The sequence below is a fragment of the Pan paniscus genome, chromosome 18 (assembly GCF_029289425.2).
Source record: "Pan paniscus chromosome 18, NHGRI_mPanPan1-v2.0_pri, whole genome shotgun sequence".
Taxonomy (NCBI): domain Eukaryota; kingdom Metazoa; phylum Chordata; class Mammalia; order Primates; family Hominidae; genus Pan; species Pan paniscus.
The window spans coordinates 26,293,492-26,309,261 of record NC_073267.2 but is presented as its reverse complement, the minus strand read 5'-3'; the positions used below and the strand labels follow the sequence as shown (position 1 = coordinate 26,309,261).

Genomic DNA, 15,770 nt, shown 5'->3' with positions numbered 1-15,770 from the left:
CTGACACCACAGTGTCTTCTGGTGACATTGCCCCTCCTTGGTATCATTTATCCCCATGGTATAAACCTATTCCCTTACCACATTAAGAAAAAAACTAAGGCAAATGCTCTAGCGGCCTCGATATCCCATGAGATTTGTTAAGGAAAGTACACCCGGCTGGGCACAATGGCTCACACCGTAATCCCAGCATTTTGGGAGGCGGAAGTGGGTGGACTGCTTGAGCCCAGGAGTTCAAAACTAGCCTGGGCAACACAGTGAGACCCCCATAGCTACAAAAATTATAAAAATCAGCTGGGCATGGTGGTGGGCACCCGTAGTCCAGTTACTCAGGAGACTGAGGTGGGAGAATTGCTTGAGCCTGAGAGCTCCAGGCTGCAGTGAGCTGTAATCATGCCACTGCACTCCAGCCTGGGTGACAGAGCGAGACCCACCTAAAAAAAAGAAAAAGTACCGCAGGCCAGCTGTGGTGGCTCACGCCTGTAATCCCAACACTTTGGGAGGCCAAGGTGGGAGGATCACAAGGTCAAGAGATCGAGACCATCCTGGCCAACATGGTGAAACCCCATCTCTACTAAAAATACAAAAATTAGCCGGGCATGGTGGTGCAAGCCTGTAGTCCCAGCTACTTGGGAGGCTGAGGCATGAGAATCACTTGAACCCAAGAGGCAGAGGTTGCAGTGAGCTGAGATTGTGCCACTGCACTCCAGCCTGGCAACAGAGTGAGACTCCGTCAAAAAAAAAAAAAATCCAAAAAGGATTTCACTGGGCCAAAGTTACCCAACCCAACCATGGAGCTCAAACACTAAAGTAAGGGACAAACTTTCACATGAGACTTCAGAGAACTGCTCTGGAACCACAAGACCTTAGCCTAGTTGGTTTCAAAAAAATATAGTTGAGGCAAGATCCCAGTTGAGTCTCCACTCAATTTGGCCTGGGATACCTATAGGACTTGCCCATTGAACCAATGTTGAGAAACAGCATGGAGTCACTAGATGCCTAGATAGAGATGCCTCAGTCTCATCACTAGGAAAGGACTCTATGGCCAGGCATGGTGGCTCATGCCTATAATCCCAGAATTTAGGGAGGTCAAGGCAGGAGGATCGCTTGAGGCCAGGAGTTTGAGATCAGCCTGGGTAACATAGTGAGACCCTGTCTTTACAAAAACTTTTAAAAAATAGCCAGGTGTGGTAGTGCATGCCTGTAGTCTCAGCTACTTGGGAGGCTGAGGCAAAAGGATCCCTTCAGCCCAGAAGTCTGAGGCTGCAGTGAGCTATGATCATGTCACTGTACTCCAGCCTAGGCGACAAAGTGAGACCCTGTCTTTAAAAAAATGCAAAAAAGGCTGGGCATGGTGGCTCACGCCTGTAATCCCAGCACTTTGGGAGGCCAAGGTGGGCAGATCACGAGGTCAGGAGATTGAGACCATCCTGGCTAAGATGGTGAAACCCCGTCTCTACTAAAAGTGCAAAAAATTAGCTGGGCATGGTGACAGGCACCTGTAGTCCCAGCTACTCAGGAGGCTGAGGCAGGAGAATGGCGTGAACCCAGGAGGCAGAGCTTGCAGTGAGCCAAGATCGTGCCACTGCACTCCAGCCTGGGCGACAGTGCAAGACTCCATCTCAAAAAAAAATGCAAAAAAAAAAAAGGACCGGGCATGTTGGCTCACACCTGCAATCTCAGCACTTTGAGAGGCCAAGGCAGGAGGATAGCTTGAGGCCAGGTGTTCAAGACCAGCCTGGGCAACATAGCAAGACAGCATCTCTATTTTTTCAAAAAATTAGCCAGGCATCATGGTGCATACCTGTAGCCCCAGCCACTCAGGAGGCTGAGGTGGGAGGATTGCTCAAGCCCAGTAGTTCAAGGTTACAGTGAGCTATGACCATACTACTGCACTCCAACCTGAATGACAGAATGAGACTCTGTCTTAGAGAAAGAGAGAAAGGACTGTAGTCACATTCTCTTGAGGCTTCTAATAATATGTTTAGAATAATTCACATGGTCTGAGACTCACATACCAATGACCTCTGCCCCCAGCTGTGTTCTCACCTGGGAAGAGGATGCGGCTGACCATCCCAGGGAACACCATTATGAAGAGGGGCAGCACCTTCAGGTACGCAGCCATCAGAGCACCTCCTTTGGCATGGGACAGGTTCTTGGCAGCCAGAGTCCGCTGGACAATCACCTGGAAAAGATCAAGGGGGTTGGAAACTGGGAATGCTATATAGTTTGGTTGTGTCCCCACCCAAATCTCATCTTGGATTGTAGCTCCCATAATTCCCACGTGTTGTGGGAGGGAGTCAGTGGGAGATAATTGAATCATGGGGGCAGTTTCCTCCATACTGTTCTCATGGTAGTGAATATGTCTCACGAGATCTGATGGTTTTATAAGGGGAAACCCCTTTCACTTGGCTCTCATTCTCTCTTTGCCTGCTGCCATCCATGTAAGACGTGACTTGCTCCTCTTTGCCTTCTGCCATGATTGTGAGTCCTCCCCAGCCATGTGGAACTGTGAGTCCATTCAACCTCTTTATAAATTACTCAGTCTCAGGTATGTCTTTATCAGCAGCGTGAGAACAGACTGTATTAAAAGGCTTTCTCTTAAGGCAAACGGGGTGTGTAGCCTCTTGGTAGTTGTAGGAGACTTAGGATCTTGGTTTGCCAAGCTTCTGTTTGAAGAAACATCTCTTTCCTATGCTCAGTCCCTGTGGTCTAATTCAGGTAGTTAAGACACCCACCCCATTCCCTCCTTACTCTTTTATCCAGGGGTTATGCCTTGCCAATTAGAGTCCTCCACAGAATTATTTCACCTCTCTGGCTACTATGATCCATGAAGGAAAAGCATGTCCCCAAGGCAATGCAACCACAGCTCTCCATGGAACTTCTTCCTTAAAAAGGCAAAGGAGGCTGGGTGCAATGGCTCACGCTTGTAATCCCAGCACTTTGGGAGGCCGAAGCAGGAGGATTGCTTGGGTCCAGGAGTTCAAGACCAGCCTGGCCAACATGGTGAAATTCTATCTCTATAAAAAAATACAAAAATTAGCTGGGTGCACTGGTGCACACTTGTAATCCCAGCTACTTGGGAGGCTGAGACAGAAGAATCACTTGAACCCGGGAGGTGGAGGTTGCAGTGAGCCAAGATCGCACCACTGCACTTCAGCCTGGGTGATAGAGTGAGACTCTGTCTCAAAAAAAAAAAAAAAAAAGGAAAGAGGTTGTCTAACTCCTGGTGCCTCCTTTGCAATTTCTAACTGTGAAGGTAGTGTAGAGCTGCTGGCTGCATCTCTGCCATGATATGGGAAGGCCTCTTTGAAACTAAGTCATCACAGAGGAAAGAAAACCAGGAAATGGAGAGAAAGGCAATGTGTGATGATGTAGTATCAGAGACAGGCAGTCTGGGTTCAAATACTACCTCCCCACTTCCCGCCTATCTGACCTTGGGCAAGCAACTTCACCTCTCTTGGCCTCTGATTCCTCATCTATGAAATGAGCATAGTACCAGCCCAGTTTTGACAATTAGAGAAGTGAAAGTACTTAGAATACTTAGAATATGACACATAGTAACTGCTTCATAAATATTAGTTGCTTCCATTGCCATTAGCCACCTCTGGACTCCCCGTCATGTAAATTTTTAAAAATGCCTTTTTTTTTTAAGAGATGGGGTCTCACTCTGTTGCCCAGGCTGAAATGCAATGATGTGATCATAGCTCATTGTAGCCCCAAAGTCCTGGGCTCAAATGATCCTCCCGTCGCAGTCTTTCAAGTAGCTGAGACAACAGGCATGAACAACCATGTCAAGCTAATTTTTAAAATTTTTATTTAGAGATGGGGTCTTGCTATATTGCTATATTGAGGAGGCTGGTCTTGAACCCCTGGCCTCAAACAATTCTCCTGCCTCAGCCTCCTAAGTAGCAATGTCACCACACTTGGCTACATTTTATGTTTATTTTTATTTTTTGTAGAGACAGACTCTCACTATGTTGCCCAGGCTGGTCTCCAACTCCTGACGTCAAACAACCCTCCTGCCTCAGCCTCCCAAAGTGCTGTGATTATAGGCATGAGCCACCACGCCCAGAAAAAAAAAAAAGAGCCTTTTTATCCTTAAACAATTTTTTCCACATAAACAACTAAACGAGTCCTCACTAAATCATCAAAGAATCCTTAATGAGAAGAGTGTAGTGAGGTTAAGACTTGCTGCAAACCCCATACCACAGCCCCAATAATTATTTTAGATTTCACAGCACATTTTGATGGGGAGAGAGATGTCACCTTGGGCGGTATTTCATCTGCAGAATCCATGGGACTGAACCTTGTCAGAGACAGTTGCCCGAAGGCATCAATATGCTCAAGGACAGTGTGAAATATGCAGTTTTTGTTAATGACCTAACTGCATTAGCAGTGACACAAACCGGGCTTGGTGGACACGTTTCAAGGACAGGTACTCATGCCCATTGGACACAACACATTCAGCCGGTCAGAATTCAAAAAAGCTCTGGTCACAAGCTGGCTGTCCAACTGAGGGGTCCCTTCCCTCCCCCACCTTCCCCTCTCCTCCCCTCCTTTTCCCTTCCCTCCCTTCCCCTCCCCTCTCCTCTCCTCTCCTCTCCTCTCCTTTCTTCTTTCCTCTCCTCTCCTTTCCTGCTTTTTTTTCTTTTCTTTTCCTTTCTTTTTTGAGATGGAGTCTTGCTTTGTCATCCAGGTTGGAGTACAGTGCTGGGATCTCTGCTCACTGCAGCCTCCACCTCCTGGGTTCAAGCAATTCTCCTGCCTCAGCCTCCCAAGTAGCTGGGATTACAGGATCCTGCCACCATGCCCGGCTAATTTTTGTATTTTTAGTAGAGATGGGGTTTCACCATGTTGGCCAGGCTGGTCTCAAACTCCTGACATTAAGTGATCCACCCACCTCAGCCTCCTAACTTGCTGGGATTACAGGCATGAGCTGCCACACCCAGCCGGGTCTGTTTTCTGTAACCATCAGATCCTAAAAGGGAGAGTAGTCGGATGGTTCTTTTTTTTTCTTTTTTTTTTTTTTTTCTGAGACAGGATCTCACTCTATCACCCAGATTGGAGTGCAGTGGTGCAATCATAGCTGACTGCAGCCTTGAACTCCAGAGCTAAAGTGATCCTCCCACCTCAGCATCCCAAGTAGCTGGGACCACAGGCATACACCACCACAGCCAGCTATTAATATTTTTTAAATTTTTTTGTAGAGATGAGGTCTCGCTACGTTACCCACTGGTTTCAAATCCCTGGGCTCAAGCAATCGTCTTCTCTCAGCCACCCAAAGTGCGGGGATTACAGGTGTGAGCCACTGTGCCCAGCCAAGTGGTTCCTTTTTGTTTGTTTGTTTGTTTGTTTTTTGGGATGGAGTCTCGCTCTGTCACCCAGGCTGGAGTGCAGTGGCGCGATCTGGGTTCACTGCAAGCTCCGCCTCCCGGGTTCAGCTATTCTCCTGCCTCAGCCTCCCAAGTAGTTGGGACTACAGGTGCCCACCACCATGCCCAATTAATTTTTTGTATTTTTAGTAGAGACGGGGTTTCACCGTGTTAGCCAGGATGGTCTTGATCTCCTGACCTCGTGATCTGCCTGCCTCAGCCTCCCAAAGTGCTGGGATTACAGGCGTGAGCCACTGTGCCCGGCCAAGTGGTTCTTAGTAAGTAACATCTCAGTTGCAGGGGAAAAAGTGAGCTAAGAGGAATGAAAATGCAACCTGAATATGTGGGGAGGAGGGGCCATGATTAGCTATGTCAGCCATCTGTTATGGCATCTGTCATCTAGCCACCTTATCTTTCCTTGCTTTTTCCACATTAATCATGTATAAATTTTCCCTTCCTTGGGGTGGGAAAGGAGGAGGGAGAGCTGTCATGGTGGAGCACGGTGACCAGGGAGCAGGCATCTGCACAGAAATGCAGCTGGGGGTGGGTTCCCAGAATTGACAGCATCCAATAGGTGTGGTGCAATGAGTGAATGGAGCGATTTAAAGTGCAGACGGACTTAGGTGTGAATCCCCCCACCAGCTCTTTGTGAGTTTGGATGAGTCCCTTAACCTTTCCAGGCTCAGCTCTCTCATCTGTAAAATGGGGATGATAACTGTGCTTGCTTTTCAGGTGTCTAGCAGCTCTTTAGCAAAGAGAGCAGTTGTGATTATTGGCATTGTCATCATCACTGCTATTGTTAGATGAAAGCAGAGAAAGAAGTTCCAACAGGTCAACGAAACAGAAATAGATGAGAGTAGGATTAGATAGTGGAAACTGGATCAGAGAGCTGTAGGCCAGAAGTTCAGAAATCTGGCTGGGTGCAGTGGCTCATGCCTGTAATCCCAGCAGTTTGGGAGGCCGAGGTGGGTGGATCACTTGAGGTCAGGAGTTCAAGACTAGCCTGGCCAACATAGCGAAACCCTATCTCTACAAAAAATACCAAAAATTAGCTGGGCATAGTGGTGCACGCCTATAGTCCCAGCTACTCAGGAGGCTGAGGCATGAGAATTGCTGGAACCCAGGAGGCAGAGGTTGCAGTGAGCCGAGATTGCACTACTTTACTCCAGCCTGGGCAACAGAGCGAGACTCTGTCTCAAAACTAATAATAATAATAATAAATAATAAAAATAATAAAAAAGAAGTTCAGAAACCTGAAAACAGTAAACATTGGTTCAATAAAGGAAGGAGGAAGATGGTCTTGGGGGAATACCTGGGCAGGTGAAATTGTCTCTGGCTGGTTTTTACAAATGGCTTTTTCCCGGTGGCAGAATGAGTCAACTGTCTTTTTTTGTTTCATTTTGTTTGTTTTTGAGACAGAGTGTTGCTGTTGCCCAGGCTGGAATTACAGGCATGAGTCACTGTGCCCGGCATAATTAATTAATTAATTAATTAATTTTTTGAGATGGAGTCTCACTTTGCTGCCCAGGCTGGAGTGCAATGGCATGATCTCGGCTCACTGCAAACTCCACCTCCCGGGTTCAAGTGATTCTCTTGCCTCAGCCTCCTGAGTAGCTGGGATTACAGGTGCCCGCCACCACACCTGGCTTTTTTTTTTTTTTTTGTATTTTTAGTAGAGACAGGGTTTTGCCATGTTGGCCAGGCTGGTCTCAAACTCCTGACTTCAGGTGATCCACCCGCCTTGACCTCTCAAAGTGTTGGGATTACAGGCATGAGCCACCGCACCCAGCCGGGTCTGTTAAATTTAAAGCCCATGATGTTAGCCCGGATCAGTCCTGTTTCTCAAGGTCTCTCCTACCTGAGATTTGCTAAGGAGGAGAAGCGGGTCTCTCTCTTAAAGGGGCAGTACATGTGCATTGCTCTCATCACTGCCTTGGTCCTTAGCTCTCCGCTCAAAGGAGGGCTGGCCTACGGATGAGACCTGGGTTTCATTCTCTGAAGTCTCCTGCATCAAATCAATGTCCAATGCCATGATTATTGCTTTAATTAAACTGTCATCAGCCCTCACTATGCAGTATAACTCCCCAAGTGGTACATTGATCTCTGATGTTTCATGTACCAGAAAAATAATATTTGAACACGTGATATATTCACTCAGTTTAAAACCCGAGAAAATATAACATGCAGTAAATCGGCTCTCATTCATCCTTCCCACCCGCCCTGCCTCCCTGCCCACAGGTATCCACTCTTCTTAGTTTCGTATACATCCATCCAGAGTTTGTGGACATATAAGCAAATGCAAATATTGATTCTATTCTCCTTTTTTTTTTTTTTTTTTAACACAAAAGGACTTCTTGTACACATGGATCTGCTTTCTGATTTTTTCCTTTCTTTTTTCACACCAGTTATGTATCTGCCTCGCTCTGGGTGTTCCTTCTGCTGCAAACTCTTCCTCCAAAAATCACAGGAAGCTCTCGCTCTTCTACAAAGTCTTTGGTCAAAGTTCACTTCTGAATGATACCTCCCCTCAGCACCCTACATTATTTGAGACAGGATCTTACTGTCTCAAGCCTGTCGCCCAGGCTGAAGTGCAGTGGTGCAATCTCAATTCACTGCAGCTTTGACCTCCTGGGTTCCAGCAATCCTCCCACCTCAGCCTCCCAAGTAGCTGGGACTCCAGCTGCACACCACCGTGCCTGGCTAATTTTTACTTTTTTTTTTTTTTTTTTTTTTTTTTTAGAGATGGTCTCACTATGTTGCCCAGGTTGGTCTCAAACTCCTGGGCTCAAGTGAGCCTCCTGCCTCAGCATCCTAAAGTGTGTGAGCCACCTGTCACCCCATTTTAAATTGCACTCCCACACTCTCAATCCCTTGACCTCACTCTACTTTTTAAAATGATATTTATCAAATTTTAACATCTCACATAATTTACTTATTATCTCCGTCTACTCCCATTAGAAGAAGGGAAGCTCCACAAGGGCAGAGAGCTTTGTTTGATTTATTAGCTCCTGATTTTAAGTGCCCAGAAGAGTGCCTGGTACGTAGAGGACACCCAGTGTGTATTTGTTGAACAAATCATGTCCAATAGGAGTTTTACCCCCATTTAAAAGGTATCATCTCCTTTGCTTACTGGATATTCCCATACATTAAGCAAAGTGTATTAGGCCAGCTGCAGTGGATCACACCTATAATCCCAGCACTTCGGGAGGCTGAGGCGGGAGGATCACTTGAACTCAGGAGTCTGAGAGCAGCCTGGTCAGTGTAGTGAGACCTGCATCTCTACTAAAAAATAATAATAATAATAAATAGCTGGGCATGGTGGCATGTGCCTGTAGTCCCAGCTACTCAGGAGGCTGACATGGGAGGATCTCTTGAGCCCAGGAGATGAAGGCTGCCGTGAGCTATGATCGTGCCTCTGCCTTCCAGCCTGGGCGATAGAGTGAGACCCTGTCTCAGAAAAAAAAAAAAAAAAAAAAAAAAAAAGCAGAGTGTGTTGAGCTTTCCCCTTTGCAAATATCAGCAGCAGCTTTGGATTTGTCATTCCCATTCACAGAGGAAGAAATAAAATAGCACGTAGAGCAATGGAAAGGAGGAAGTAGTCAAGGAAGCAGGGAAAACGCAAATGAGAGAAGAGATGGAGGAAGAAAAAAGCACCGACTTCAGCCACCCTAAGGAAAGAAGCAAAGAGAAGGAAAAAGCTTGCTCAGGCCACTGTCCTGTACCTGATCCGTGCACCAGTACCAGAGGGATGGGATGGACATTCCAAATAGGACCCCCGGCCACGGGAGATCAGATGTCAGCGGATCTCGGAAAATATGGAAGGCATCTTCCCGGGGCAGCCCGCAGCTGCTGTTCTCACTCCGGTTGCTAGCCAGGGCCAAGAAGTACTTCTCCTTCAGGCCTTCCATCCCACCAACCGCGGCGAAACCTAGAATTCAGAGGAAGCCTATTTTCCGGGAACTCAGATTGGTCCATGGCAAGTGATGAGGAGATGGCTGGAGACTGGTGAAATTCTAGTAGGACCAGAGCCACCAAAAAATGTTAATCCCCTTAAGGGTTCTTAATCTCCTCCCCACATTTTTTTAACTTAAAAAAATTAACATTAGAGTTTTATTGGACTATAATTGACCTAACCATAAATTACAAATATGTAAAATGTAAAAGTTGGTGTTTGACATCAGTATTCACCCATGAAACCTCCATCACAAAGTAATGAATGTATCTATCCAAGTTTCTTTTTTCTTTCTTTCTTTCTTCCTTCCTTTCTTTCCTTCCTTCTTTTTTTTTTTTTGATATGAAGTCTTGCTCTGTCACCAAGGCTGGAGTGTAGTAGCATGATCTCGGCTCACTGCCACCTCCGCCTCCCAGGTTCAAATGATTCTCCTGCCTCAGCCTCCTGAGTAGCTGGGATTACAGGCATGTGCCACCATGCCTGGCCAATTTTTGTACTTTTAGTAGAGATGGGGTTTCACCATGTTGGCCAGGCTGGTCTCGAACTCCTGACCTCAAGTGATACTCCTGGCCATTGTCCCATGCCATTGTATGTTATTTAAGCCCATTGAATTCTCCCAAAAATAATTTACTACCTCCCTAAAATCATCTACACTTGTCCATCTCCTTTTTCCTTAAGAAGTGCGGTATAGAAACATCTGTATGACATTAGGATATTGAGAAATCCCTCTGTAATTCTCCCCTGTGCGTGCTAATAAATTTGTATGCCATTTCTTCTATTAATCTGCCTCTTGTGGGTTGATTTTCCAGTGAGATTTCCAGTCTTCCCTTCGCTCCTACAATTGCTTCTCAGAAGAATACTTCTAAATAATGCAAAAATACATAGGATTGCAAAGAAATCAAATATATTGAACCATCAAAATATTAAAAATGTGACATAGTAATTTATTTATTTGCTCCATTAAATTGTAAGACTGGCCAGGCACAGTGGCTCACACCTGTAATACTAGCACTTTGGGAGGCCGAGGTGGGCGAATCGCCTGAGGTCAGGAGTTCGAGACCAACCTGGCCCACATGGTGAAACCCTGTCTCTACTAAAAATACAAAAATTAGCCAGGCGTGGTGGTGGGTGCCTGTAATCCCAGCTGCTCAGGAGGTTGAGGCAGGAGAACGTCTCCTGGAGGCAGAGGTTGCAGTGAGGCGAGATTGCGCCACTGCATTCCAGCCTGCGTGACAGAGCGAGACTCCGTCTCAAAAAAAAAATTGTAAGACCTTGTAGTAGGTCTAATAATGGTTTCAGGTTTTGTTGTTTTGTTTTGTTCTTAGAGACAGGGTCTCACTCTGTCACCCAGGCCGGAGTGTAGTGCTACAATCATAGCTCACTGTAACCTTGAACTCCTGGGCTCAAGCTATCCTCCTGCCTCAACCTCCAGAGTAGTTAAGACTACAGGCATGCACCACCACATCCAGTGACTTTTAAAGTTTTTTGTAGAGATGGATCTCACTATGTTGCCCAGGCTGGTCTCGAACTCCTAGGCTCAAGCAATTCTCCTGCCTCAGCCTCCCAAAGTTCTAGGATTACAGGCATGAGCCACCGCATATGGCTTATATTTTGTTTCTTTTCTCATTCTTAATTATGCTGTTTTCTCTTTTTTTCTTGGTTTGATTTGCAGCTGCATTTTATGGTTCTTTTCAAAGAAATAGATATTGGGCCAGGCCAGGTGGCTCACGCCTGTAATCCCAGCACTTTGGGAGGCCAACGTGGGTGCATCACCTTAGGTCAGGAATTCAAGACCAGCCTGGCCCACATGGGGAAACCCTGTCTCTACTAAAAATAGAAAAATTAACCAGGCATGGTGTTGCATGCCTGTAGTCCCAGTTACTTGGGAGGCTGAGGCAGGAGAATTGCTTGAACCCGGGAGGTGGAGGTTGCAGTGAGCCAAGATCACACCACTGCATGCCAGCCTGGGCAACAGAGCCAGACTCCGTCACAAAAAAAAAAAAAAAAAAAAAAAAAAAGGACAGGCACGGTGGCTCACACCTGTAATCCCAGCACTTTGGGAGGCCGAAGTGGGCAGATCGCCTGAGGTCAGGAGTTTGAGACCAGCCTGGCCAACATGGTGAAACCCCATCTCTACTAAAAATACAAAAATAAGCTGGATGTGGTGGCGCGAGTCTGTAGTCCCAGCTACTTGGGAGGCTGAGGCAGGAGAATCACTTGAACCCAAGAGGTGGAGGTTGCAGTGAGCTGAGATCGTGCCACTGTACTCTAGCTTGGTGACAGAGCAAGAGTCCATCTCAAAAAAAAAAAAAAAAGAAATAGATATTGGAGTAACTGGAGTAACCCATAATGTCATCTTCTTTTTTCTAAATCACTAAATTGGGCTTTCATATTTATGAATATAAATGTTTTTATAGAGGTACAGCTTTGACTGTATTAAGTATGAAATGTAATGTTCTCATTTTTTTCTGCATAGTCTGTAATTGCAGCTTTTATTTCCTTTGTGACCCAGGCACTATTTAGAAGATGGCTATTAAATTTCTAAGTAACTAGATTTTTAAAAAATTTACACTTTTCCTAATGAGTTTAATTTTTGGGGTTTATATGAGTAAGATAATATAATCTGAACAACGCTTTTATACATATTTTTGTAAAAAGTTTTTTTCAATGATTAATTTTTGCGGATGATTCCATGAATGCTGGAAAAAGATACATTCATGATAGGAGAATGCTTATTCATTTGTAGAATTTATATCTTCTAAATCCTTATTAAGTTCTTGTTCTGTTAAACTATTTTAGTGCTGTTTTGGTTTCTGTCAACCTATAACAACTTCTGCTTTGTGTATCTTGTTGCAATGTTATTTAATAAGCAAAGGTTATATCTTTATTATGAATTTTCTATTTTCAATATAAAATTACTTATCCCCCGTTTATTGCTTTTTGCCTTATGTTATACTTTGTTTTATATGTGCCACTTGCAAATTATATCAAGTTACATTTTCTTAACCCAAACTATAAATCTTGAGTTTTATTGAGAAAATAAATAATATATAGCTAAGGAAAAGAAAAACAGAACAAACAGCCACACAGATTGTAACTGCTTATAAGAAGCCTTGTCTTTCAATAGGGAATTTTATTCCATTTACTTGTATTGTAATAACTGATATTTTTACTATTACTTTGCATTCTCTTTTATTCTTTCCCTTTGGTTGTGATTTCTTGTTATTCTCTTTTAGGAAAAAAAAACTTATACGCACACATATTTCCTACATAAAGGGTGAGATTTATATGAGTGTCTGCTTGGAGTTCAGTATTTGTTCTTCATGATGTTTTTCTTCCTATTTGATGGGAAATCTAGCATACTATCTCTCCCAACATTTTAAAGTTTTTGTTAGTAAAACAGGGGGTTTTAGATCCAATTTTTATTAAATTGTTATATTCTTTATGTAACATTTGCCTTGACCACACAATTTTTCAGATCTGTAATGATTTTAACTGGATCATTATTTACTACCATTTTCTCTTGAGTCATAATACCAACTCTCGATTTTGTTTTGTTTCTGTCTTGTACCTTCAAGACAGGCACATAGGTCCTCCCTTTACTAAGTCCTTGCATAGTTCAGAATATTTCTGCAGCCCTGGCAAACAGAGAACTTGGCTGGTATCTGATCCTTACTTAGGATACAACTTTTCCCATAAAACACATCTGTAGCCCTTGCTCCACTGTCTTTTGGCATTTTATTGTTATGAAGGAAGGGAATGAGACCAGTTTGTTTATTATTTTTAGCTCACTACATTTTTTCTGTCTGGATTCTTTTTTTCTTATATACAGAGTCTCACTCTGTCACCCAGGCTGGAGTGCAGTGGTGCAATCATAGCTCACTGCAGCCTCGAGCGCCTGAGCTCAAGTGATCCTCCTGCCTCAACCTCCTTAACCTCCCTGATCCTCCAGTCCCCACCTGAGACCACAGGTGTGCACCACCACACCCAGCTAATTTTCCATTTTTCATAGAGTGGGGTCTTGCTTTGTTGTCCAGGCTGGTCTCAAGCTACTGGCCTCAAATGATCTTCCCACCTCTCTGTCTGTATTCTTTAGTATTTAAAAATTATTCTTATACTTCACATTTTTTTCATAATGCTTCTCCTACCTGGAGATCTTGTTCATCAATTTTGCCTAAGACACAGCAAACCCTTTACACCTAGCTAGATATATCATCCTCCTTCTAAGAAAAGTTTTCTTTTGTGATTACTTTAATTATTTACTTTGTTCCATTTTTTCTGACCTTTTTTCTAAGAATAAACATTTCTCAAAAAGCAAAAACAGAAAAAAAGAAAAAGAATAAACATTTCTCAAATGGTATATCTGTGCTCTCTATCTTCTATATTTGTCATCTTTTCTTTTATAATTTTATTATTTATCCCTTTTCTCTGCATTTTATTAGAACTCCTGTTTGTTTTCAGCCGGGCGTGGTGGCTCATGCCTATAATCCCAGCACTTTGGGAGGCCAAGGCGGGCAGAAGATGAGGTCAAGAGATGGAGACCATCCTGGCGAACATGGTGAAACCCTGTCCCTACTAAAAATACAAAAATTAGCTGGGCATGGTGGCGTGTGTCTGTAGTCCCAGCTACTTGGGAGGCTGAGGCAGGAGAATCGCTTGAACCCGGGAGGTGGAGGTTGCAGTGAGCCAAGATCATGCCACTGCACTCCAGCCTGGGTGACAGGACGAGACTTCATCTCAAAAAAAAAAAAAAAAGAACTCCTATTTGTTTTCATCCTGGGTTTGATTTTCTTTAGCATTTGTTCTGCTCTTTACATCCACCTGTGGGGAGTTTAATTCTGCTAATTTTTTAAGAAAATTTTAGAAAATGTATTGTAATCTTCTGTAATCTTTTTCCTTTTTATCCGCTTCTATTCTCCCTTCACCTCAGTTTTTCCTCTACTTCTATCTTTCATACATGTTTCATAGAGTTCAGGATTCCAAGCATGGCACTCTCTTGATATTTTCTTCTGAGTCCTAAAATATATAATTTTCAGCACTATATTCTGCCATCTTTCAGGATTTTGATCCTTTTCGCTTTTCTGTGTTTTCTATATTAGTTTTCACAGCCTTTTTTTTTTTTTTTTTGAGACAGGGTCTCGCTCTGTCTCAAAGCGAGACCAGGCCGGAGTGCAGTGGCACAATCTCGGCTCACTGCAGACTCAACCTGCCAGGCTCGAGCCATCCTCCCACCTCAGCCTGTCAGGTAGCTGGGACTATAGGCACATGCCACCAAACCTGGGTAAGTTTATGTTTATTTTTTGTAGAGACAGTCTCACTATGTTGCTCAGGCTGGTCTCAAACTCCTGAGCTCAAGCGATCCTCTTGCTTTGGCCTCCCAAAGTGCTGGGATTACAGGTGTGAGCCACCACACTCGGCCTTTGTTGTAGTCTTTAAGGCTTAATGAGTGGCTTACCTCTAAAAGATAGAAACCTGTGGAGAGTAGTGTCCCCCCCCTTAACAATAATAATAAGTTGGCCAATCTACAAAATAACTTCCCCTGAACCTATCAGAGAGCTGAGGCCATAGAGCAACCAACTGGCCTGAGATCTCAGAAAACACAGGAGCCTCCAAAGAGACATGTCAATTGGCAGCAAAACAAAGACAGGATCACCATACAAGCTGGTACGAAGAATTGGGCGAATATTTTGAAATGAAATGCTAAAGTCTAGGTGTGGGCTAGTGCTAGAGTTTAAAGCTTCTGGGCTGGATGCAGTGGCTCACGCCTGTAATTTCAGCACTTTGGGAGGCCGAGGCAGGTGATTGCTTGAGCCCAGGTGTTTGAAACCAGCCTGGGCAACATGGCAAAACCCCATCTATTTAAAAAAATGAAAAAAATTAGCCGGGCATGGTGGTGCACACCTGTGGGCCCAGCTACTTGGGAGGCTGAGGCGGGAGGATTGCTTGAGCCCAGGAGGCAGAGGTTGCAGTGAGCCAAGACTGTGTCACTGCACTTCAGCCTGGGTGGCAGAGTGATACCCTGTCTCGAAACAAACAAACAACAACAAAAACCTCTGTAAGGAAAAGCTCTCTCTTCACATTCTTTTATTTATTCATTCAGTTATTTTTCCATATTAGTATAGAAAGAGATTAATTTTTACTTGAAAAAAAAAACAGTGCCAGGTGGGGCAGCTTTGGGAGGCTGAGGCAGGAGAATCACTTGAGGCCAGGAGTTTGAGATCAGCCTGGGCAACATAGTGAGACTCTATCTCTACAAAAAAAAAAACAAAAAAACAGTTAGCTCGACATAGTGGCCTATGTCTGTAGTCCCAGCTACTCAGGAGGCTGAGGTGGGAGAATCACTTGAGCCCAGGGGCTCAAGGCTGCAGTGAGCTATCATCACACCAGTGCACTCCAGCCTGACTGACAGAGCAAGACCCTGCCTCAGAACAAAACACAAAAACAAA

General features: G+C 44.4%; 1 protein-coding gene across 14 annotated transcripts in view; it reads right to left on the bottom strand.

Moving 5' to 3' along the window:
- Positions 1-15,770, bottom strand: part of SLC5A11 (solute carrier family 5 member 11) — a 69,029-nt gene that overhangs the window by 11,466 nt on the left and 41,793 nt on the right. For 11 of the 14 annotated variants that reach the window (XM_055100453.2, XM_034950877.3, XM_034950881.3 and 8 more), the window contains 2 exons: positions 9,095-9,300; positions 2,047-2,182 (listed from right to left, as the gene is read on the bottom strand). In XM_055100453.2, coding sequence (XP_054956428.2) covers positions 2,047-2,182; positions 9,095-9,300 — 342 coding nt within the window. The remainder of the gene's footprint in view (positions 1-2,046; positions 2,183-9,094; positions 9,301-15,770) is intronic. The other 3 variants (XM_063598586.1, XM_034950884.3, XM_034950883.3) reach the window with 1 other exon arrangement.